This window comes from Rhagoletis pomonella, unplaced genomic scaffold (genome assembly GCF_013731165.1).
Source record: "Rhagoletis pomonella isolate Grant_MI unplaced genomic scaffold, Rhpom_1.0 Rhpom_scaffold_00007, whole genome shotgun sequence".
NCBI classification, from domain to species: Eukaryota; Metazoa; Arthropoda; class Insecta; order Diptera; family Tephritidae; genus Rhagoletis; species Rhagoletis pomonella.
In genome coordinates this window covers 55,556,979-55,580,286 of record NW_023458561.1, presented here as the reverse complement: position 1 = coordinate 55,580,286, position 23,308 = coordinate 55,556,979, and the positions used below count along the sequence as shown (strand labels likewise).

Below are 23,308 nucleotides of genomic sequence, written 5' to 3'. Positions count from 1 at the left end.
ACTCGTCTATGCAGGGGAATGCTACTTGAGTAGTAATGGCATAGCAACTGTTGTTTGTGTCGCATACTGTGGAGCACACACTCGGACTCGCTTCCTCAGCTTCATTTATTTATTTCTATTTATTTAAGTTGTCTTTTTTATTTCAATTTTGTTGCGTTGACTTTGAAGTGCACTTGAAATGACGTTGCATGTTGTAGGAGCAGCAGCTTAGTTTCAGTTTACTACCGAGCATGCGTGTATCTACTCTGCAGTGAAAAGCCAAACCAGTTAGAAAAAATAGTGGCTCATTAACTTGTATGTGCCTACCAATTTGACAACTTCGAAGAAATAAATCGTTCAGCTACATTTGCCTTTGAATTGCCAACGCCAAAAATAAAACTTAATTTAATTATTTTGTTTTTTTTTTTAATTGCCTAAAAACCATAAATAAAAAATTAACTACAAAATATAAAATAAAAAAAATTCCCCTGCACCAGGACTTGAACCTGGGACCTCAGGCATAGATACCACGGGAGTGCTTTGCTCTGTCGGCCATTGCGACTGTTGGAGCGCCGCAAGCAAAAAGGCATACTTATGCTTTTCACGAGGGATGAATTGGCGGACTATCTGATCCATTGGTATGACGCTACTAGTATTTCTACTAGTATAAATAAAAATACCAGTCGCTAACATTGAAAAAGGATAGAACGTGAACTAGTTGTGCTGAAAACCAAACTGTTAGAAGCTTAGTTCACAACTAGTAGCCTTCCCTGCAGGGTACATTGGGGAATAAGTCGGTGTTTGTACGTACATACATACATAAATATTTGCAGCTAGCACTTACAAAAATATATGCATATATATTGTTGCATGCAACATGCTGCAAGCTTCGCTCAAATGCCTGTAGACAGTGGCAATGGACAATTAAAAATGCGGGCGGCTAAACAAGGATAACGATGGTGTAATTTTAAATCCTTAATTTACTGGTCTTCACTATGCAAATGAACTTCGAAAAGTTCAACTGGTAATAGCTATGTTAGCTTTAGTAAAATCATAACCTTCTTATATAAAGGAATATAAAGCCCGTTTCTTTGGCTTTAAAACGACGTTCATATGAAGTCTCTACGAGGAGCAGATCACGAGACATAACGATTTGAAAAAGTAGATTACCAGTCAGAATGACGAAAACTTTCGAGCTTTGACAGATCATATCTCGGAAGAAAAAAAGAAAATAAAAAATTCCTCGAATACGTCTTAGCGTAAAATTTTTACGAAATCCCTCCCACTTAAAAAGTAATGACTCGTAAATGCATGTGTTTTTCAAAATGTTTTCAATAATAAAATAATCCAGAGCATTGCGTTCTGTGCAACCTAACAAAAAACAAAGCCGGTGCCGTGCTTTATGGTGTCCTAATTCAGCAACTCTTAAATTAGAGTGTCGAGCAACAGCATAGGTGGGTCGTTCTTAAAAAACATGACCAATTGGTGTCCCCAGACTTTACTATTTTATATTTTGTTTCTTCAAAAAGAAAATAGAAAAATATCTGCATTTTTATAAATTATTATCGATTCTACGTAACTATATTATAAAAAAAAAATAATTAATTATCTGAAAATAACTTAAAAAATATTTTCAATGTCAAAGGTTTAGCAAAAACCTGTGTCCCGAGCCAATTTATAAAAATTTAATAGTTATTTTCAGTTGAAATAAAATTGAAAAAAAATAATATTTACAATTTTTGTTATGAAGAAAATTTGTGTCCCCAGGTTTTGGTCCCCTCTGTTACGTCCACTCATTTTATTGAAAAATGTTTGTTAAACGTTATGACGCGTATATTTCTCTTATGCTTCTCCATCATAACTTAGCTAAAATCAACAAAATGTGTTTTGAACTGTTCAGTCTTGTTTAGTGCGTTGTTGAGTATGGAACCCAATTGTATGCCGGGTACGTACCCTTATTCAGTGTCAACTCTGTTACTGTTGAAAAACGGTGAGTAAAGTGATTTTTTATTTATTTTATAATTTTTTTATAAATATTTTATGTACATTAATTAAGTGGACAAATAAATTCTCCAAAATTCGAATAAAAAGCTAAAATATGGTATTTTTGAGTTAATTTGTCCCCTCTGTTATCGGTCCACTCTGTGACTTATTAACTCCAAAAACTCCAAAAATTAAAAAAAATACTGCTGGTTATGGATTCCTATTGTTGATACCATCCGTAACCACATGAGGCCAATTATAAATATATTTGGCCAACTTAATTTTTAAAAATTACAAAATTCAGAATGGTCATGTTTTTTAAGAACGACCCAGGTACATACATACATACATACATTCTACCAAAATAAAGATGTAGAAAACTGAGAACAACTCTAAAGTACATAAATACGTACACAGCTGTAACACCGGATGCATTTATAAAATCAACGTCAACATCCTCCTACCCATGTAGCTGAAGTGACTGTAGCCATCGCCAGTATTTTTGATGTTGTTAACGCCACCAACATACCATGACAATGATCCAATGCGGACGACACTTTGCGAGGCGACAGTTGCTCCACTGCCACTGACAAAACGAGCAACACTTTTGCGACTAACAAACGGACAAGCCAGTCGACGCATGGACGCACGGGCGACGGATCGAGAGGTGACTGTGCTGGCGGTTGGATTAAAGAATAGTTGTGCGATTGAAACAGAGAGGAGTAGCCGTAGGGACAACTTTTATTTTTAGAAATGAAATGAATTAAAACGAAAGACGAAAGAAGAAAGGTGGACAAATGAGAAGTTGTGGAATGCAATCCCCGTCGGTGAAAAAAAATAAATAAATTTGAGGTCGTGTTTATGCGACTCCTTAAGTGGCAAAGTGTGCGTTTCCGTCACTTTTCCTGAGCAATTACATAGCAACCTGTGGCGAATTAAGCTGAGAGACTTTTGTTTTAGATTTGAATTTTTTTTTTTTCGTGAGCTCTGAAGGTAGCTGCTCGAGATGGAGGCTATTAGTGTTGAGCTCTGCAGGAAAATGTGAAGTAACTTAGCTTTTTTGTTAGCAAACCAAAGCGCAAGTTGGCGTTTGTTAAGCCTTTTCTTATGCAAAGCCTTTCATGAGAAGCTGTAGTATGAAGGAAAGCAAAACAAAGCGTTTTACGGTAGTTGAATGTTGGAAAATAGGACGAATGGGATACTCTCATTTGAAATGTGCACAACAACCACAGCAACTACATACATACATACAAAAAGTGGTACTAAAAACCAACAGGCTGAGAACAAGCAGCGCAATTGATATGTGTGGCATGGAAAAGCAAACACTAAAGTATGTTGCCACTGGCACAGAAAATCAAGTATGCGTGGCATGCCACTTTGAATGGCGTCTTTTGCAGAAATGTACAAAGGAGGTAGTAAATAACCTAAAAACAAAGCTAAAGGTAAACCAAACAAAGCAAATTTAAAGTGACAAAAGCATGCCACTAAAGTTGTGAAGCTATGCAAGCAAGTGCGTGCTACTGAATGACCCAACAAAGCAAACAATTTTGTGTTGCTGCAATCATATTTGGTAGGGAATTTTAAGGCTCAAAAGGCACCAGGCAATTACAAGCGACCCAAAATAGTTTAGCAGCTATTGTTTGTGCTTGACTGACGTGTGCACATACGTACATATATACGATGGTTTTGTAAGCGATGCTGCGGTTTGAGCAACCGGATATACGCGCAATTTGTTTGGCAAAATTTCCGGTTCCCTAAAAAACTGTTGAGAAAATAGGTGAAAGCGAATGTGTGTGTGTGAAAGGGGCAGCAATGCCTACAACAACAAAAAATACTCATAGGTGCCCTACTTACTTTGGCCACATCCGAAATTATTACCTGCAGGATATGCAAACGGATAGGACGCAACCGTTTATCTGTTCATCCGCGCGCGCGCAGGAAATTGAAATGTAAATCCAAATCGCAGGAAATGCGTACAAATCTACAAACAATGGGCGGCCAGTAAAGCAATCGAGGTGCGGCGCGGAGTAGTATTTAGATTTACACACATACATATATACATATGGAGGTACATAAATATTTATTCGGATAGTAACGCATTCCGTAGCAGCGCCTGCGATATCACACTCGAAGTCTGCTAAGCAAACTTAATTGAAAGATTTGATAGCGTAAATTTGTTGAAGTTTACTTAGTCACTTTGGTGTCCGCCGCCCAACTTCTAAACTCCATATTGCACGATGGCTGTTTTATTCTTTTCGCATAATTTTCCATATATTCTTTGTTTTCTAACTTACGACTCGATGGATTTTTGTGCCTTATTTTCTTAGCGATGAAGCGTGAGTTCCTGTAGCCACTGCTGGCCTTCTGAACTCGACTTGGCTCTTATTTCTGCTGCTTTTCCGGATGAGACTTTTCAAATGTTGAAGGTTGGTGTGGTAGATCTCTATTCTACAGCTGCCTGCCTGCTCAAAACTGACTACTAGACAGGCCCTAATGCTTTCCCTTTAGCATTAGAAAACTGCACAGGCTAAGAAATAGCTGACCACCGTAACTTCATCGGTTTCATTCATTCCCTGCAGAGGTCGTAGATAACTTCAACTAATTTTTTCTAAAAAAGCTAAGATCCTCCGCCATCTTTTCTCCTGCACTCTTGGCTCCGACCACTGTTGCCTTTAAGCCAAGTCAACCAAGCGACAACGTTTGTGTCTCGCAACTTATTTGCCATAATTTCTCATAACTTTGTGATAAAAACCCCCGACAAATCGGACAGAATGAGGGACAAATTCTTCCAGCTATGAAAAGGACATAGTCAACTTACTACAACAAGAACTACAACACAAGTACATAACAATAAAAACAAAGGATAATATCAAGAAACTATGACACAAGAACTTATCAAAAAGTTGTTTACAATTTCTAACTTAAACTTTTCCGCTTCTAAAATTTTTATTTACAGTTGCATAAGCAGCAGGATATGGACGCCCAAAGTAAAGAGCATAAGTACCAACGGCAGACTGACAGTCAGCAGGAGATGTCGACGCAAGAAGGAAGTCAACAATCGCACTTATAGGATGCTTAAGTGAAAATGTCAGCAGGTCCACTACAGAAGATGCGCTGCGAAAGAGCGAACATGCAACAAGGACCACACTTGAAACTTCTCAGCAGCATTGAAGATAGTAACAAAATCATAAACATAAATAATAGTCAACAAATATGTATTATGCAACATACTTGCCGCCGGCTTGCAAGCAACACAAATACAAGTTGAAAGCAGAAATATTTTATTATACAACTGCAAAACACAAAATCGGCAAAAGTCTAGCAGCAGGAGGGCGTTGCTGCAACCAAACAGAAGTGTGTGTGTGTGTGCACGTGCCGCAAGTATCTTGCAACGAAACGCGGCAGAACAAGCAATAAAATACGAAGTGATAAATTGAGCTGAAAGTATCAAGACGCTCATAAAAATTTCAGCTGGCGCAAATTTATGCCGCAAGGACTTTACAAAAGCTAGAGATATTCATGCGATTTTTTTTTTATTTCATCCGCGTCGCGTTCACCCAACGTGGCCGCCTCCAAATTATCTAAGCTCGCGCTGCAGTCGCGAACATGAAGACAACGTTACATGTCCTTGTCGCATGCAGCATGTAGCTCAAGTACAAGGTTCGCTTATCCTAGTTTAGTTCAGCGTTGTTTTAGGGGCCGCAACACGTCTCGAGCTATATAAAGGCATACGCGAAAACACACAAACGCAGAATGAACGAGTGATTGTTGCACAATAGTGAAGCATAAACGTACAGCTAAGCGGCAAATAAATCTCGAGCCACACTATGCCACTCATCGTCCGAAGCATCACAATTCTGCTGCCATCGTTGAAAGCACGCAAATTAATCGTGCTCGAAGAAAATAAGCACAAACAAATACAAAAGTAAAAATTAAAAAAATAAAACAATTGTGAAAAATATAAACGAAAAGAAAGTAACGAAGCGAAATAAAAAGGCAAAAAATTCGTAGCAAACAAACTGTAGTGTAAAGGTTCAATTTCCCGCACGCGCTCGTCGTCTCGTGCAACACTGCCGCAAACCTGTCCGTCAAAATGCAAGTTCAAGTTCAGCGTTCTTGAGCTACTTAAGCTACCTTGCTTGCCAAGTGCCACCTCGTGCGCTTCATTCGTCGGCGCTGGTCGAGCGGTGGTTTGGTCGAATGATTGCTGATTTTTTGTTGTGGTCACGGCAGTATGAAATCGAAATCGAAATTGAAAATGGCTAACACAAATCAAAGGAACAGAAGGAGCATAAGTACCAACGCTTGCAGCGGTGGCAGCAATGCATTTCTGTTGCCGGTGAAAACAGCTGTCGTGTTGTAAACAAGTCACGCAACAGTGGCAGCACGTCGTCGTTGTTGCACAGTGTTGCCCGATAGCAACGCCGGAATTGTTGTGACGGCTTCGAAGCACAGCCAGGATTATTATTTACTTCACATCGCTGTTTTGTTAATATTGTAGCTGTCAATTGGCGTTGTGGTTGAAGGTAAGTGGCCTGCGAGTTTTTATTTAATTTATAAATTTTAAAGGGTATTTGCGAGCAATTAGATATATTTGAGTTACTTGGTTTGTTATTGCAAAGTGAGACTCTTGGTAGATCATTTTATGGAAAGGTTAAGCTCTAGAATTTTGTAAAAAATACATACCTGGTTTGGAACAAGGGGTATTATGAGGTGTCGTAGAGAGTACATAAATTGGGCAGATTTTATTGAATTTGGCTTTATGCGGACTGTGAACCTGTAAACAAACTATTGGAGTCTGTGCCTAACCACAAATCACATCGTGGCATCTATGTTAACAGACCATAACGCAGACCAGACGCATAACCAGAAATAGTACTCCTTGTTTCGTTTCCGATAATCGTCAACGTTGAGGGGGTAATCATCCGAGTCTCTTCAGGCATATTCACTTGCTGTCGGGTCCTAACCCAGCGAACCAGCCATTGTTTGGACGAAATTGAAATGTAAGAAAATGATGGGCACATCTGACAACCTAACTCTTTAAAGCAAGAAAAAATATAGTCGATATTAAACTTAAATATTCGCATATACATATAAAAATATATATTTAAGTGTGCAATATATGGCCTTATTTTTTTTCTAGAATTTGTTTTACTATCGAACGAATTTCTTACTTATTTTATACATTAAACTTCACCTACAAATAAACATTTTTCAGTAGTAAGCTATTATTTAATGCATGTCCTCCTTCAATTCTTAATCTGAATGGTTGCCTGTACGTGCCTGTCTGGCTTTGAATGAGTTATTCATTTCAACTTTTCGACATTTGGCACCATCAATATTCTCCTCCTTCCGTGTTATTTACGTATGTACTATATGTGTATAAATTCATATTTATGGATGTAGTAGGTACATATCAACATTCCCAGTCGGAAAAATTAGAAACTATGAGGCCTGCTGGCAGCTCTTATTTCGAATCTGTTGAAGCGATAGTGCTTCCCTGTTCGATTATTTGCTCCCCTTTATTTTGTATGGAATGGCCAGAGTTTCCAGGCCTCCTGATTCAAATTTACATGAAACAGTTTGAACTTAACTTTGCAGTAAACATGCACCGATGCGTCTACTTTGATTTTTTTCTTTTATTTGGCTTTGGTGGCCTTGGCAAGGCTATTAAAAGATACTTATTGGGTTTTCGCTGGCATTGAAATTTACCTTCTCGTTTGCAATCTTCTAATAAAACTTCCAAATAGGAGGTCTTATTGAAAAATCCGTTCATGAAGGCGGGTATTTATATTTATCTTCCGATTGGGCCAACACACACTTGTGTCTACATAAGAGATAGAATCTTTGCCTCATTGCTTTGAGCATCGTTTCACATTTTGCCACATTACTAACTAGTACATTTTGGAGCTGGTTAAAGCGTCCGCTTTCCTGCTTGCCTGCCTACTTGGCCGCTTGGCTGCCCAATCGTCACATTATCCAACAGTAATAAAAAGCGAAAAGAATTCAACTGCCGCTACTTGGACTGCTTCAGCTGAGCTTGACCACGTGTCCAAATTTCGAGATAGCCATAAATTTGTAAATGTTGACAGGTCAGCAGGGGACGCCACATAGGCGAGTGCTATGCTTGTGTGTTGCTAAGTACTTATTCGCGAAGCACCACTTGTATATATGTCATATGTATTATCGCTCTTCAGCCGAAAAATAAGAAAGAAACACGGCAGACTACGACACGCCAAATTCAAGGGAAGATAAGTTCGGCGATATGGCCTTTACTAAACTTTTTCATTTTCTTCTTCTTAGCACTCCTTCCGCCATACAATTCAGCCGTTTAATATACAATTTAGTTTTGATTTTGGCAGTTTACTTTCAAGGGCTGTCCAATCGGAATCGAACTGTATACACACCCCCTACAATGACCTGCCAGGATCCACGCATGTTTACTTCTACATACTCTTCAAGTGGTGCATTCATTGTTTTGCATATCTATCGCATATACATATAAAAAAGCAGTTGTTGATAAAATGACCAATGCGCGTAGAGGATCAGGTCAAGAGGCAGACTGCTGCACAGTGGTCTGAGAGTGGCCGATAGTTCAAGTTACGAACTGTCTCGAAATAGTCAAGCGGTTAGACTTTAGATATGCCTTATTACACGATTTGGGACATTTTCTGAGAAAAAATAGCACCAGTGGTATTCAAAGCATCAATTATGAATCGCATTTAAATATGAATCGGAAATATGAATGAAAATTTTGTACGCCCAAGTATGTAAGACATTTTATTTTATTATATTATATATGGTTTATAAATGAATTATATTTTTATAAATCATATGCTTTGAGTCATATGTTTTTGAGAAAAATAAACCTAAGTAATTTTAAAATTTCAAAATTATATTTCTCGACTGAAAAATAAGATATTTGAGCTAACTCGAAGGAGCACAGTGTGCTTATTTAACATTTAATGCCAATTAATCGTAGCGCTTTCGAAGAAGCAGTATTTTGATATGAAACAAAATGTGTTTGAAAGCTAATGTAATTGCCTTTCAAGGAAAAATATTGCCACTGAGACACAATCACTCCTTGACCTTAAAAAAATTGGCCAAAAATTGTGGTCTTCGAAAACATGTAAAATCCAACGGATATATTAAAAAAAAAAAAAAAATTTTACTATTAGCTATTTCCTCTGGCCGTGTCTAACTACTTTTGAAGGCCGATGGCCGCAAAACAGAAATCCCTTGTTTCCTCTGCATTAGATGTCAACTAACTACTTTTGGAGATAAACCATCAGTAAAAAAAAGATTTATTCTTTTTTTTATTTACTTATTTATTTAATTTAAAATAACATATGTATTTGCTTATTTGGTTACATGTTCTTTTGTAGGTGGTTCCACATTTCGATCTTTATTTTATTTGTCCTGAATTCGAAAAAAAATTTGCGAGGTGCAGAAAAAAAGTGTATAGAAAGTATTTTATGTATGAGGATATTTAAATAGAAACTTGTAAAGCAAACAAACAAAAATTTCAAACTTTAATCAAAGCCATTAGAGAAAATTTTGGTATCCGATTTTTTAGTCGATTCAAGTGTAAATTTTAGGTAGCTTGGACTTAACGTTAATTTTAGGATTTTTTTTTTTATTGACGGTGTTAGTCATTTTCTTCTTCTTTGTTTTTATGTGGAAGAAAATGCGTTGCAATACCAGAAAAAAAATTGCCAAAATTAGCGGTACTTCAAGCTTGTACTATGTTATATGAAAATTTAATATAAAACGTAAAAAGTTTGAAATTTTGTTGAAAGTCTGAATTTTTTTATATGATGTTTGTTAGATCATGAGCTACACTTTCATAAAAAATTAACAAATAGTCAAAACTTGTCAAAATGTCGTGGTCCTATTTATTTGTCCGGAAATATATGTACATATATATATATAATTTCATATGTGTACGAAATGGGCCAAAGTCAACAGCAAACCTACCTTCAACTGCACTACAAAAAAAAAATAATAAATAGGAAAAAAGCAAAAAAATACAACCTTGAGTGCACTCCTGCGCCAGTCGAAACATTATTCCTGCTAACAAAAATCCACCTAAACTTATTTGTTGCAAGTCTACAAAAAAAATTGCCAAAATAAATATTAAAAATGAAAAGCAAAAAGCCAAAAGCACTTTCTCTTCCTGAAATAAAAGCACAGAGAAATGACTTGTTCCGACAGCCAGACGTAATGCAGACGCTCGGAAAACTGACGACTTGCAGCATAAAAATTGCAATGAAAATGTGATTGTAAAATTTCAAAGTACCATAAATGCGAATGCGAACAAAGCTATATATGTATGTATATCCATAAAGTTGGGCGTGTAAATGAGGGAAATAAATATGTGCCCCCATAACAACTCACAAAATTGTTTGTCTGCCTGGCAGGTGAAGCTCAAGGTTAAAATTTGTAACGGTGTTGCCGAAAAATGCTATTGCATCTAGTCAAACACTTGCAAAAAGTGAAAATTTAAGTTTATCTAGCTACTTGTTGCCAGCGAGCTATAGAAAGGGTGTTAAATCAAAACACGTAAACTTAATATTGGGGCACAGATTATCCCAAGATAATTTCATTTTTATAAAAAAATTCAAAATTTAATAAGAAAAGATACATAAAAAAGCAAGAAATTCTTGGAATTTTTTTTCTTTTGTACTCGTATATTACTAGTTAGAGTGTTTGAGTGGCGCTTACACATATGTTCGTGATGTTCTCACACAAAGCCGAGGGACCTACAGTTTTACGCCGACTTTGTGAGAAGCTGTTTTTCATAGCAGAAATACACTCGGAGGTTTGCCATTGCCTGCCGAGGGGCGACCGATATTAGAAAAAACATTTTTTGCTTTTTATTTTTTGGGTGTAGGGTTCAACGGGGCTCGAACCCAGGCCCTGCGGAGGGGTAGCGCACACTAACCACTACACGACAGCGACCGCTAATATGCTTGTTTTTTTTTTTTTGCTATGGAGGAAAGCGGACAGGCGCAAAACACTACCAAAGTTGAATGTTAAGGACAAAGTAAGGCATGGAGTCATCACTTTAGTTGAATGTGCATATTCGTACACTTATGTAAATACGTAAAATAACTTACAAAACTGCTTCGCATATTCATAATATTTTTAATGGTACATTTTTTTTCGTTAATTCTTTATTAAAACATATGTATCTCAATTCACAACAAAATCAAGAAAATTTCAGCAAAATTTCATCAATATTTCAAAGTCTTTGATCAGAATTGAAAAAAAAAACGAATACATATACATACATTCCATTTCATTACAATAAAGTGCAAGTTTAATGTTACTAAAAAATCCCGTTTTTTTTTGATATTTTGTTTATGCTGGCGGTGTCACTCATTTTCATTCATATAAAAAGATTTGTTTGTAAAAATTCTCACAAAAAATTTTGATGAAAATTTGCTGAATTTTCCTTGGCTTTCTCCGAAGTTTGAAATTTCGGTTTATATGGTTTTTGTTGTGGGTTGAGCTTTATTTTAATAAAAAATAATGAAAAACATTGTGATTATACAGCGCAACAGTAAATTTTACATGAAATTATGGGAACAATATAGAAAAACTGCGTGTTTAGTTTTTTTTTGTGAGGACTTTAAATTTTAAAATTGGGGTTATGTAGTCAAAAAAAATATTTTAAAATTTTGTACAGGATGGAATAACAAGATGGGTATAAAATAAAAAAAAAATCTTTAAAATTAAAAAAATACAATTTTTTGGTTCATTAGGACGTATGAGTATGGAAGTTTATTATTTGTTTACAAAAGTCAAGCGGGTTATATAACAAACACAATAGAAATACAGATTTCAAACTATCAAATTATCGCACTCCAATTATTTTGTGGACAGCTGTATATATGTATGTACGCAAGTTATTGGGTCATTGCTATAAATCAGAGCACATGCATAACTTAAATAACTTATGACTTGTAGGACTAGTTTATACTCTAAAGCTGTCTCCGACAATAGCTTCCAACCACTGACGCCACCAAATAAAAGCGAGAAACCTGCAAAAAGAGCAGTCAAACATACAAATGTAAATATTTTTGGGGAGAGCCAGTCATCCTGTCTAGCCGTGGTTTTGCGTGAAGTTTAATAGAGAGGGACTAGCTTTTTCAAGAGGCGGTATACTTATGTTTTACATCACAAATTTACACAAATACTTGTGTATATATATACACACGCTCGTACATATAAGTTAGATCGCAAAGTTTTAAGCGGTCGTGCAAGAATTCCATAGCAAAAACTTGCTAACTGAATGAATGAAGCAAATGCGTTAAAGTTGGAGTAACCAAGAGTTCAAGTAATTGTTATATACGAGTATGCATGTATGTATGTATGCGTGGTATATGTTACGAGTGTGGTGGCGTAAATGTGTCAGAAATTGTAATTTATTAGTTGATAATGAAAATTTAGAAGTAGCAGTCGTATCTAGTCGGTTGACAGGCCGGAAGTAATTTGGCTTCCGGCAACTCGTAGCGGCCAACGCTGGGAACAAAACAGACGGAATGGAGTCCCTAGCAGATTGTCGGCTAAACGCGGACTGCTTGTTATTTTTAGTTTTCAGTTTGTTTTTTGTCTTCATTTACTTCATTTTACATTCGTTTTCTTCTTTTGTTTCGATAATAAAACGCGTTTGAAAAAGTGAAATTTATTATTTTTTTTTTGCCTTGAATAAAGATTTATGCTCTAAGCGGAAGATAATATGCTAAAATGCTAATTTTCCGCCGCCAAATGAGTAGAGGCTCGTGTGTGTGACCAGCCTCCACCCATGTCGGAAAATAATTTTGGTGCGGCGTTATCCTGTGCATGTTATCCTCATTGTATGTAATATCTCACCTCTCGGTAGTTTTTAGAAGCCAAATAATTAACACTATACAAATCACACACACACTCACACACCCAACAGAAAAACAATTGCACACAACTAATTGATTTTTCGACCTTTTTATTCCGCAGATTAAGGATGGAGCTAAATCAACGTCGACGACTATGCTGTTGTATTCACTCCCTGCCGTTCTGGCATGCCATCAAGGCTATGATACCCGACGTACAATTTGAATCCGAAAGAATTCACCGCTACCGCTTAAGTTGCTAGGAAGGGTCCCACAAGCCATCAGACAGCTGCCGCTGGTTTGGAAGATCCCACCATACGATTGCCGCCTGATTGCCGTCACAATTATGCTTCCGCCGGCTATAGCCGAAGACGACCAATGCTCGGAACAACATCTACGGGCGCATACGAGAGCTTTCCAGTAGTGTCGCATTAACTATCGAGAAACTACAAGAGTTGAGGACATGAACACATAGAATTTAAAACACTAAATTTGTTTTCATTGTGCATAATTATTTATTTAATATTTTTATTAGTGAGTTTATGAGGTTTTATAAGTGAGTTCATTGGAATTGAAAGTGGTATACCAGTAGTTATCAATAACGCCACTGAAGCATATTTATTTAACAACATGTAACGGCATTTTGTATTTTTTATTGAATTAATAAATTTTGTAATCATTGTAATCATAGTCGCACGTCTTTAATTTTGACGCATTCACAAGTCTCTTCATATGCCAGGGCGTATGAGTGACAAACACGTCTAATACCAACATCAACAAGTACATATTTTGTCCGTGTTTCATTTGGAAGAAATATCAGCTTTGGATATATTTAGGAATCCCAAAGTAGCATTCAAACTAGGCGGTTATTGCAAATATTTCTTCGCGTCTCAGTCTAATGCACATATCGCACACCTATAGATTTAAAGGGAGATAACTCAAAAATCAGATCGGGAAATATAACTGCTTGTGGCTCGGGCAGGTTCAGCACAGCAGATACAAAAAATGGTATAACAGTAGTTTTTCTTGAAGAAAAAAGTATTTGAAATGGCTCCAGCATGTAAGAAAACGACTGCGAAATTCAATTAGTTGTTAAATTTTTTATCTAGGCGCAATTTTTCTTTTAACATTTTCCTGTTATTACGCACTACAATCATTAAATTTTAAGAAAATACAATTGCTTAGTTTTTAGTCATACGGCCTAATGGAAGAAGAGCCGTTTTTGTTTCCTCATGGATGTCGTGTTATTTAATGTAAACTGTAATGAATTAGCGTATGTAAATTGAAGGCTCCTCGATTTTGAAAATTTTTCGCAGAATACATTTTTATGGCCAAGCGAACCTATTAAGGGGGAGTCTTATTTAGGGAGAGCTTACAAAAATTTTGTATCCGTACATATAAGGCGTATACTAATGTGCAAATGCCGTTATATTTCTTTAAACGTCCCGATGTTTCGCTTTATATTTTCTTTATCATTTATTACTTTTATGAGAAGAAAAGCGTGTAACTCAGGTGGACGTGGCGTATGACTAACTTTCTTTCCTGCTCATTTTTCATACAAAAAATCTTGACGTATTTTTATTGGACCAATATTATTTATTTATTTATCCATTGATTTTCTTCAGTAGTAGTAGTATATTCAAAGCGGCCCATCTCACGTAAATCTTAATATTTTTTCCGAAATATTTTGGTGGAAGTCTTCAAATGTAATAAGCTTTGTAATCCCAGCGAAAAACCGCAATTTTTTTTGGTGATACAGTCAAATGCACATACATATGTAAATATGTATTTTTGAATATATTTGATTAGCCTCCATTTCAACTAAACAAATAAACTCCTTTACTGTTACAATGATATGCATACTCAACAAAATATTGTGCAAATAAACGCACTCTATCCATTTTTAACCGACTACAAAAAAAAAAGGAGGAGGTTATCAATTCGTCGCAATATAATTATTTTTTTTTTATGTACTATGTTACCGCATAACTTTGCATCACGTTAAGTTATTTCTATAATTATTTTTTTAAAGGAAAGGTGGTACCTCAGCGGTGGTCCCATATTATTTTGGTTTCGATCCGAATATTGGTTCATGATAAAATTAACGGTCTGCTTAAATTTTTATATGAGAATTAAAGTCGGTTTTGTTTTTTGCTTAAAATTTGCTGCTTTGCTTAAAAATTTATTGTTATATTTACATATGGGTTACTTTGTCAAAATTATATACATGCGCACCTGTATGTAAATATATGTATGTTTTTGCCCATGTCATATGTCTAAAAGCGTGTTTACCACAAGGAATGTGCGTACGCGACATAAAAAGGATTTGCTCTCCATGTGACATTTATATCTGACATGGCAAATATGCAAAAATCAGCAAACAGTTAGCGAAGTGAATTCGATAGCCTTAAGAAAAATAAGTGTCATTCATACTGTTCAAATGTTAGTAGAAAACCAGCAAGCAATAAAAAATAAAGATCTGAAATCAAAAAAATATTTTTTGAATGTTGATAACTCCTTGATTTCTTAAACTAAGTAGTTCATAACAGGAGAGTGGATTTTCCAATTACCCAGGAATAGCCAGGAATAGTCACCTATTGTACTACGGGATTGGCATGGCACAAGTCAATCACAAAATTACGAAAATGATTAATGTCAACATCCGAAATATCCTTGGAATTTTGTAAGTAATGCAAGCCAATGTACTTCAATTTGAACTCGCTGAAAAAGTGTTAAGGTGATTCCAACTCATCCTCCTCCTGGCAATTTCGGCAAGTATGAGTTTGTTGGGCTCACCCACCGAAGGTGAACTCTCTGTTTCGTAAGTTTTGCGACTTAAAAACACTGGAAATGCTACGCAAAATCTAACTTTACCATCAAAGATTTTGACAGTTTAGAGGATTTTTGTTTTTACTAGAAAGGTTTTGTCGTATGGTGGCCACTTTTATATTTCAAAACAACTAAAAAGTTGTGTCTCAGCAAAAAACTGGTAATAATACAGAAATAATATATATACATTAGACCATAAAAAATGTATTGGTCGCCTATTTTTTCGAAAAAACTGGACATCAGGCAACAGTATGCTGAGCCATTTGTGAATGAAAAGTCTTCAGCTAATCATTCATCATCATGACAATGCGAGCTCTGACTAATCGGCTGGAACAACGTCTGTTTTATCAGTGAAAACTTTGAACTGATGTCTTAACTACATATTCGGCACCCGACTCCATATTTTCTTTCCCTAAAAGCAAAAATAAACTGAGTGGTCAACTATTTTGCTATATCTAGTACAAAAAGAAAATTTAAGAGAATTTTTTATATTCAAAAACGAAATATGCGAATATTTTCTTTCCTCATTCCATACATAGAAAATATGTGCTGTGCTATGCAGTACTTTTAGCCTTCATTTTGGTTCACTGGTTTATGCAACGTACATTCATATGTGCATACTTTATTTAATCATTGCAGCTGCTCTCAATTTTCCTCTCCTGTTCACGTTGTCAATATATTTGTTATTTGAGGTTTATTGCTGTTGACTACCGATGCACTAAAAAAGCGAATGATTTTGACGAGCGAAGCATGAAAAATATTTTTGATATTTTCAACAGCGAATATCAACAGAAGTATTTATCTCACTTATGGAAATATGCAAACGAATGAAAGCAAACATCTACTTTATGTGGCAAAAATATTTCGCATATTTGCCACGCGAAACGCGAAGATAAACAAAAAAACTCTGGTAAATAGGTATATGGCGATACACTGTTCAGTTGTTAGCATGAAGCATATGAATAGGTGCATGAAAATGCAAGCCTAATGTCTGTATATGTCTGGCTGATACTCTTGCTTACTTCGCGTCTGCACAGGCAAAAATTATTGCAAGTTGGCGGCAATATATTTGTTAACTTGGTAAAAGCATTTGTAAGATGGCTTCTACAAAGTATTTTTTCCATATTTAATTACTTAACAAATTTAGAAAATATGCTATTTCACATCCAAGTACATAAAAATTAATATTCCAGTACTCAGAGAACAGCTCAAATTTTGCTTTTATATTAAAACATCAAGAAGTTTTCGCGCAAATGAAAATGTAGCTATCAAACTACCAAATTGCCCGCAATATATATGAAGATGCGAGCTCTAAAAACTATTGCTTGCCATAAGCCATAATATGTGGTCTCCATTGAAAAATATTGTCTCATAACATAGTCAAGATAAAAACGATTGACCGTGGAGAAGCCTTGTTATGTTGAGTTGATGATGATGGCTTATTCGAGTGGTAATGGTAAAGGTTTCGTACATTCATACATAGCCACTTATATTGGCTCTACATCGCTGTGAGTTATTTTCGGAGTTAAACTGCATGAATGTTTTAATAATTTCGCGCTGTGCTGATTAAATGCCGCGATACAATGAAATGCAAAAGCAGTCCCAAAAATTCGAGGAAAGACACGTTTAGTTATTGCAAATTTCATATAAAGAAACTTACGGTTTTATTTCTGAGCTATATTTAGTAAGGTTGCCACATTAAAAAAAAAAAACGAATTCAACTAAATCCGTCGGGTTAATGGGAATAAATATATCAATGTCAGACGTCAGAGATTTATTTCCAAACTATATTTAGGAGAAATGCCATCCGTTTGGAAAGTCGAATTTAGTTAACTTAAATTAAGCCAATAAGAAAATTGAAATTTGTATCACGATATCGGTATCAGACGAGAGAGATTGCGATTTGCAAATATTCTGAAGAGGGTTGCCACCTTTTTCAAAGTATGCAATGATTTAAATAAATTTGAAGAAACTTAAAGTCCTAACTACATGTAGGAGGGTTGCCACCTGTTTTTTTTTAATTTAATTAAACTTGATTTAAGGGAATTAGAAATACCTTTTGAAATATGAGTTTCATACAAAAAGAAGGTTTAACAAAGATATAGTTAAAAATTTGTTGGAACAGTGGTTCAAAATTGCAATTTTATGTTCACAATTCACTGGAGCCTTAATTTTTCACTCAGTTTGATATATATTTTTTTGAATGAAAGCTAATAAAATTATTAAATGAAATATTGACGGTTAGGCAACCACCGTAGCCGAGTAGATAGAGCTGTAAACAGTCGTTCTTTAGGTCCCGGGCTCGAAAACGAGTCTGCGCAGGCTGGTTTTCCCAATATTATACTATACCCTTGACTGATATTCAAATCGCAATCTCGTATCGATTTGTTAAAGATGAAAATTAAATTTCTTAAACATTCATCAAACCAGTTTAACCATATATATGTATGTGAGTCAGTAGTTCAAACGCATTAAATGTTTTTATTATTATTATTTTTTTCTCATTTTATAAAATCAAACAAAGCCAAAGTGTCAAGCACGTCACTTGCCACACAATACAGTTCGCCAATTTGTTGAACTTGAACCCATTTGTGGCGCCACTTAAACAAACGGAAACACCTGCTTACATTTTTCATTACTCACTTTTCACAAAACATAGCAAAACAGTGTAAACAAAGGCATGTTGCAACGCAGAGTTTCATCTTGCAACTCGAGCTCACTAACTAACTGCCTTTATACTATAAACATATGTACTATATTTGAATTATTATAAATTGGTACACATGTAGTTGTATAGACGGATGGGTGTCCAGTTTTGTTGCAAAGAACACAGTTGTTGTCACACATGGTATTGTCACAAACACTTAACATTTATGCTGCCATTAAATGCGGTTGAATTTTTTTCAATTAAGGAAAAAAAATATAAACAATAGAAATAACAATAAATGGACTAAATGCAAAAAAAAAACAATAAATCAATCAAACATAGAATGAATAGGAAAATATGGACAGCACATTAAACTCGATATTGCTTTAAATTAAAATGAGCGATCGTTGGAAAATAAATATTTTAACAAAAGAACCGACGACAAAAACAAAATTTACATGCAAGGGCAACGTAAACAACTGTCAACACATACATGTATTATATTTAATTTAAATTTAATGAATGTATGATTGAAGAGCAATGAAAGAGTCTGGCTCTGTAAAATGCGTAAATGCCGCAAAAGGGATAGCGGTTAAGCTTAAACGGTCAAGAAAAAATTGTCATTATTTCGTTTGTGTGAATAGTAGTGTCCAAGGAATTTTGATATCTGGCATATATTTCTGTTGCAAGCCCGTAAATTTAAACCCGTAATAAAAGGCGTAACGAATTTCTTAAGAACTGCGTCCTGCCTTCGAAAAATTTGACACACAAACAGCTCAACGGATTTTTTTTTTTTTTTTTGCATTCTACTAGATGTTTTCTGCAGGTTTGGGGGTTTTTTACTGGTGTCCCTATTGATTTTGGGAGTTTCTTGGGGGTTTCGGCGGACCTATAAATTATAGTTACTATGAAGAAATGGTTAAATAAACAATCGGGTATTATTATTGGAAGTCTTCTGAAGAGAAGCAGAGATTCCCGATCGACAAATTTTTATTGTTAAGAGTTATATACCATTTCTACCAAAAGTTGTGTTTTGCATGAAAAACCTTGAGCTCTTTTTTTCGATATAGAACCATCCTAGAGGGTGAGAGTATAAAAATTCCTAATTTACTTTTTCTAATGCATTTTTGGACCACCCTAATGTTTATACATAGCACATCGTTGTTCGGTTTTTGGACGATAAAACGACTCCCTTCTGGGGTTTGCGGTCTTTATCGCTAATCTACTAAACCCAACCTACGCCGTTCGCAAGTCTCTCTTATGGAACCACCGATTAGGTATTTCTTCAGAAGAGTCATAGGATAATTAAGTACCCAAGCAAGCAGAGTACCCTCTGTAAAACGGGCAAACTGAGAAAGGTTGGAATAACTACATATTTCCTATGAAATAAAAACGTATTCCATAAATCTTTTTTTGATATTCTTTGCCAAAATTATTAAATCAACGTCCTTATTACGCCCCATGCTTTTTTATAAAAGTGTTTTTTTTTTGGACCGGTGCTAAGCATTTGAATTATTGACTTTTCACACCGTCTGGAAAACTGATAAGCGAAAACACACTAAGCTTTTCAAACTGTAAACCCGATTTCGAAGTATTTATGTAAAAAATTTTTATGTTAGTAATAAAATACAAGAGAGTTTTCTATGTGTAAGTACCAGACTGAAGTCATAACGCAATTTTCTCGGTCTGAAATTACTGAGGTAAAATTTTACTCCCCTCCCTTATACGCCCAAAAAAGCCGAATTTAAACGGTCTCTATACACTTGTGTGTGAAGGCTCATTCGTTTACCCAGTACATCGAGCATCCGGAAAAATTGAACTCAGTGTTGAAACTTGTCAAATTTTAATTAAGATTACATAACGGTTAGAGTAGACTCTAGCCTTTGTGTGCCTTTAATTTATCGCTCATAATTTCTTATCACCCCCCAACTTTTCAAATTTGATAGAGAACCACATCCTTCTGTTGGTAAAATATCTCTTAGTCAAAGCTACTTAGTTATAAATCAAATTCTACCATATCTACAGTTAACTAAAAAGTGATTGACAATTAATTTCACATTCTTTAACTTATCCATTTATACATTACATTTTGTGTTCTAAGATGTCACCGTTCTTCATCACTGCTTTCACATGCAATTATAGAGTTGAAGAGATATTAATAGAAACGTCCGCTGCAACAATAAATGCTTGCAGCTACCATATCTAGTAAAATGAGAAATTAATGCACCAACGATTCATACCACATATCCCAAGCGAACTACTCAACCGACTGCTCATGCCACCGCCACTGCGTTATTTTCTCTGACAGAGGAGGACCATTCAACCGAGGAATCCAATCCAATCCTTTGCTACCACATTTTTCCATAAGCCGTTGTCGACTTCACTCGCGTCAGTCAGTCACTTGCGTCGCTGTCCTGAGGCGTTGTGTTAGGCTCCACTCTGCCGTTGCCTTTTTCGTTTGTGCATCAGCCATTCATACATTTCATCAAACTTCAAATCAAGTGTAAATTTTACTTTCGAGTGCAAAATCCATACTAAGGGAAATGACCGGCCAGCAGAGCTGAGGATGTGGCGAAAGCAGTTGAAAGGAGAGAAAAACTCAGGACAACAATTTCGGCGCAATCAGCACAACAATCGTTGAGCCGAGCAAAGAGTTCAAATGCACAAGCAAGCGGACAGTGACAAGATTGTATGAATAAATAAAATGAAAGTGACAGATAGTTGCTGCTGAGCCAGACTGATGGATGGACAGCCATTGAAATTTGCAAATCTGTGACCATTGAAGAGTTCAATTGCAAACCTAATCAAAAGTGATGAGATTGCGAACTAGTATCATTCTTCATCACGCACGCTCTCATCCCTCGTTTCTTTCTTACAAGCACCGGCGTCTCACTTACAGCAACATTTTTCTGTGTCCCTAAAGAGCGTGTCAGGCGTGGCAATAAATTTCGTATGCAATATATTTCGAAAGGGCTGTCAAATTGAGAAATTGCAGAAAGCAGTTGCATGAGCAGTCACACCTTGCATGTAAAGTGTTTTTCGAAAGAGGTTTTTTATTTCCCAAAGGCGAATTGCAGATTGCTAGTGCAGCACGAGCAAATTGAAATATATTTCCGACATCGATTTGCGCGCTTTGAGTAACAGTCACAACTTGCAACTTCCGTTTCTGAAACTGATTTCCGAAAAGTTACAGAAAGGTCTTTCTGGCTGTTCACACATGGAAATAAAATTTCTCTTTCTCAATTTGATAGCGAATTGCGTGGAAAAGTTGGAAATATGTCCAAGTGTGACACGCTCTTTACTTTCGTAAATTTGCTTTTCTTGGTATCGCTGCTCGCTTTTTCTATCTAAGCAGTGTTGCCAGGTCATTGAAGTGAGAAATCGTCAGTTTGGTTCTCAAAAATTGTCATTAGCTTGTAAAAATCGTTAACATATAAAAAATTTGAATAAACAGAACCAGGAAGCTCTTTTGGTTTTGGCGAATTGTTGGTTTGCGCTAATGTCATACTGACATAACCCTGCAAAAATCGTTGGACCATGTAGTCTATTTGTGGTATATTGGAGTACTTACAAAAGTGTTCCTCTGTCATGCTGTAGCGGACCAACTCGTGTCTCTGTGCCCGCTTATTGTTTGTGACCCGATCACTGCTCGTGTTTTAACTAAATGTGATTGAAGTTTAGCATTTGAAAGCACATTTGCATAACTGGCTTTAGCTGAATGTGTAGAGATGCTCGCTGTTAGTTGTTAGCTCCCAGCATGTTCGGGTTCGAATGCCGTCAGAGGCAACATGTAATTTTTAATTTTTGTTTTTGGTTTTTATTAATTTCGAAAAAGCATTTGAGAAGTGAAGGACAAAAGCGTGTACAAACGAAAAAATATAACAATGCCATTGTTAATATGTTGGAGTAGTTTTGTGCTACTCTGATGTAATGCAGGGATGGAGTATATGGTCCTGCCCTAGGACATCGCAATGTTAATTGGATCATATTTTTTATATGAATTGTGGTTAATTTTGGAGTACTCCTTGGTCCTTAGGGAGTACTCTTTACACGCATGCATGGAGTAGTCGCGATTTTTGCAGGGAAGAAATATGGTTCACGTTTATTTGTGCTGGCTCCAGTTGGTTGCGAAATGGTGGCTCCAGTGCTCAGTGTTTGTTCAACGAACTGGGCGGCATTTCTTCCTCCCAAGTGCCAATGAAAATTGAAAGTTTATATTTTATATGAGAATAGGGTCCTCTGTAACCCTTGGGTCTAATTGGTAACAATAGCCACAAAACATTTCAATTACAATGTAAAATTTCACAGTAAATCAAATTTTAATTTTTTAGCAGAAGAAATAAAGATACAAAAAGTTGGAATGATCGGACTCAAGACAAGTGAGAAAATCGAATTCTAAATTTAACAAGTAAGAGCAGCGCTGTCTTCGGCTATGCCGAAGGCTTCATACCTTTCATGAACATCTGCAAATTTTGCTTTGACAGATTACTGCTTTTGAATACATCTGCATACATGGATAGAGGAGTTACATACTTATATAAAAAATCGCATATAAACAATCAGAGGTATGGAAGATATACTTTATATGTCACCAATCTAAGTGATTTTCACCGCTATGTGATCGGTATGTAAACCGGTAACACAGTTTATTGGGTTTAGTTTCCTACATAAAGGAGATATATGGCAAAAACTGGTATCTGAACAATCACTGCTATAGGAGATAAAGCTTATACAGCATAGATTTTGATGATTTTCTCAGTAGACGTTGTATTATTATTTATAAAATATCTTACGAAATTTATCGGTTTTAGCGGTTCAAATAAAGGAGTTTTACCGTAAAATCCCATATCTGAACAATCAGATGTATGGAAGATATATGTTGTAGTCATCCGATCCTTGTTATATTCACTGTAAGTATTCTGTTAATAATGAGTGAAAATGGTGCGAAGTTTCATGGTCCTAGCTACATAAATGGATGAATTATAACGAAAAATCT

General features: G+C 35.8%; 1 protein-coding gene across 3 annotated transcripts in view; it reads left to right on the top strand.

Annotated features, from left to right (window-relative positions):
- Positions 1–23,308, top strand: part of LOC118743099 — a 70,407-nt gene that overhangs the window by 32,801 nt on the left and 14,298 nt on the right. Inside the window, exons 2-3 of one of the 3 annotated variants that reach the window (XR_004993423.1) lie at positions 5,643–6,488; positions 12,961–13,708. The exons of 1 other annotated variant lie outside the window; for it this stretch is intronic. Coding sequence is in view for 1 of the 2 variants with exons in the window: in XM_036475602.1 (XP_036331495.1) it covers positions 12,961–13,099 (139 nt within the window). In the remaining variant the exon portion in view is untranslated. Of the gene's footprint in view, positions 1–5,642; positions 6,489–12,960; positions 13,727–23,308 lie in introns of those variants that run through there. One more of the 3 variants, XM_036475602.1, reaches the window with a different exon arrangement.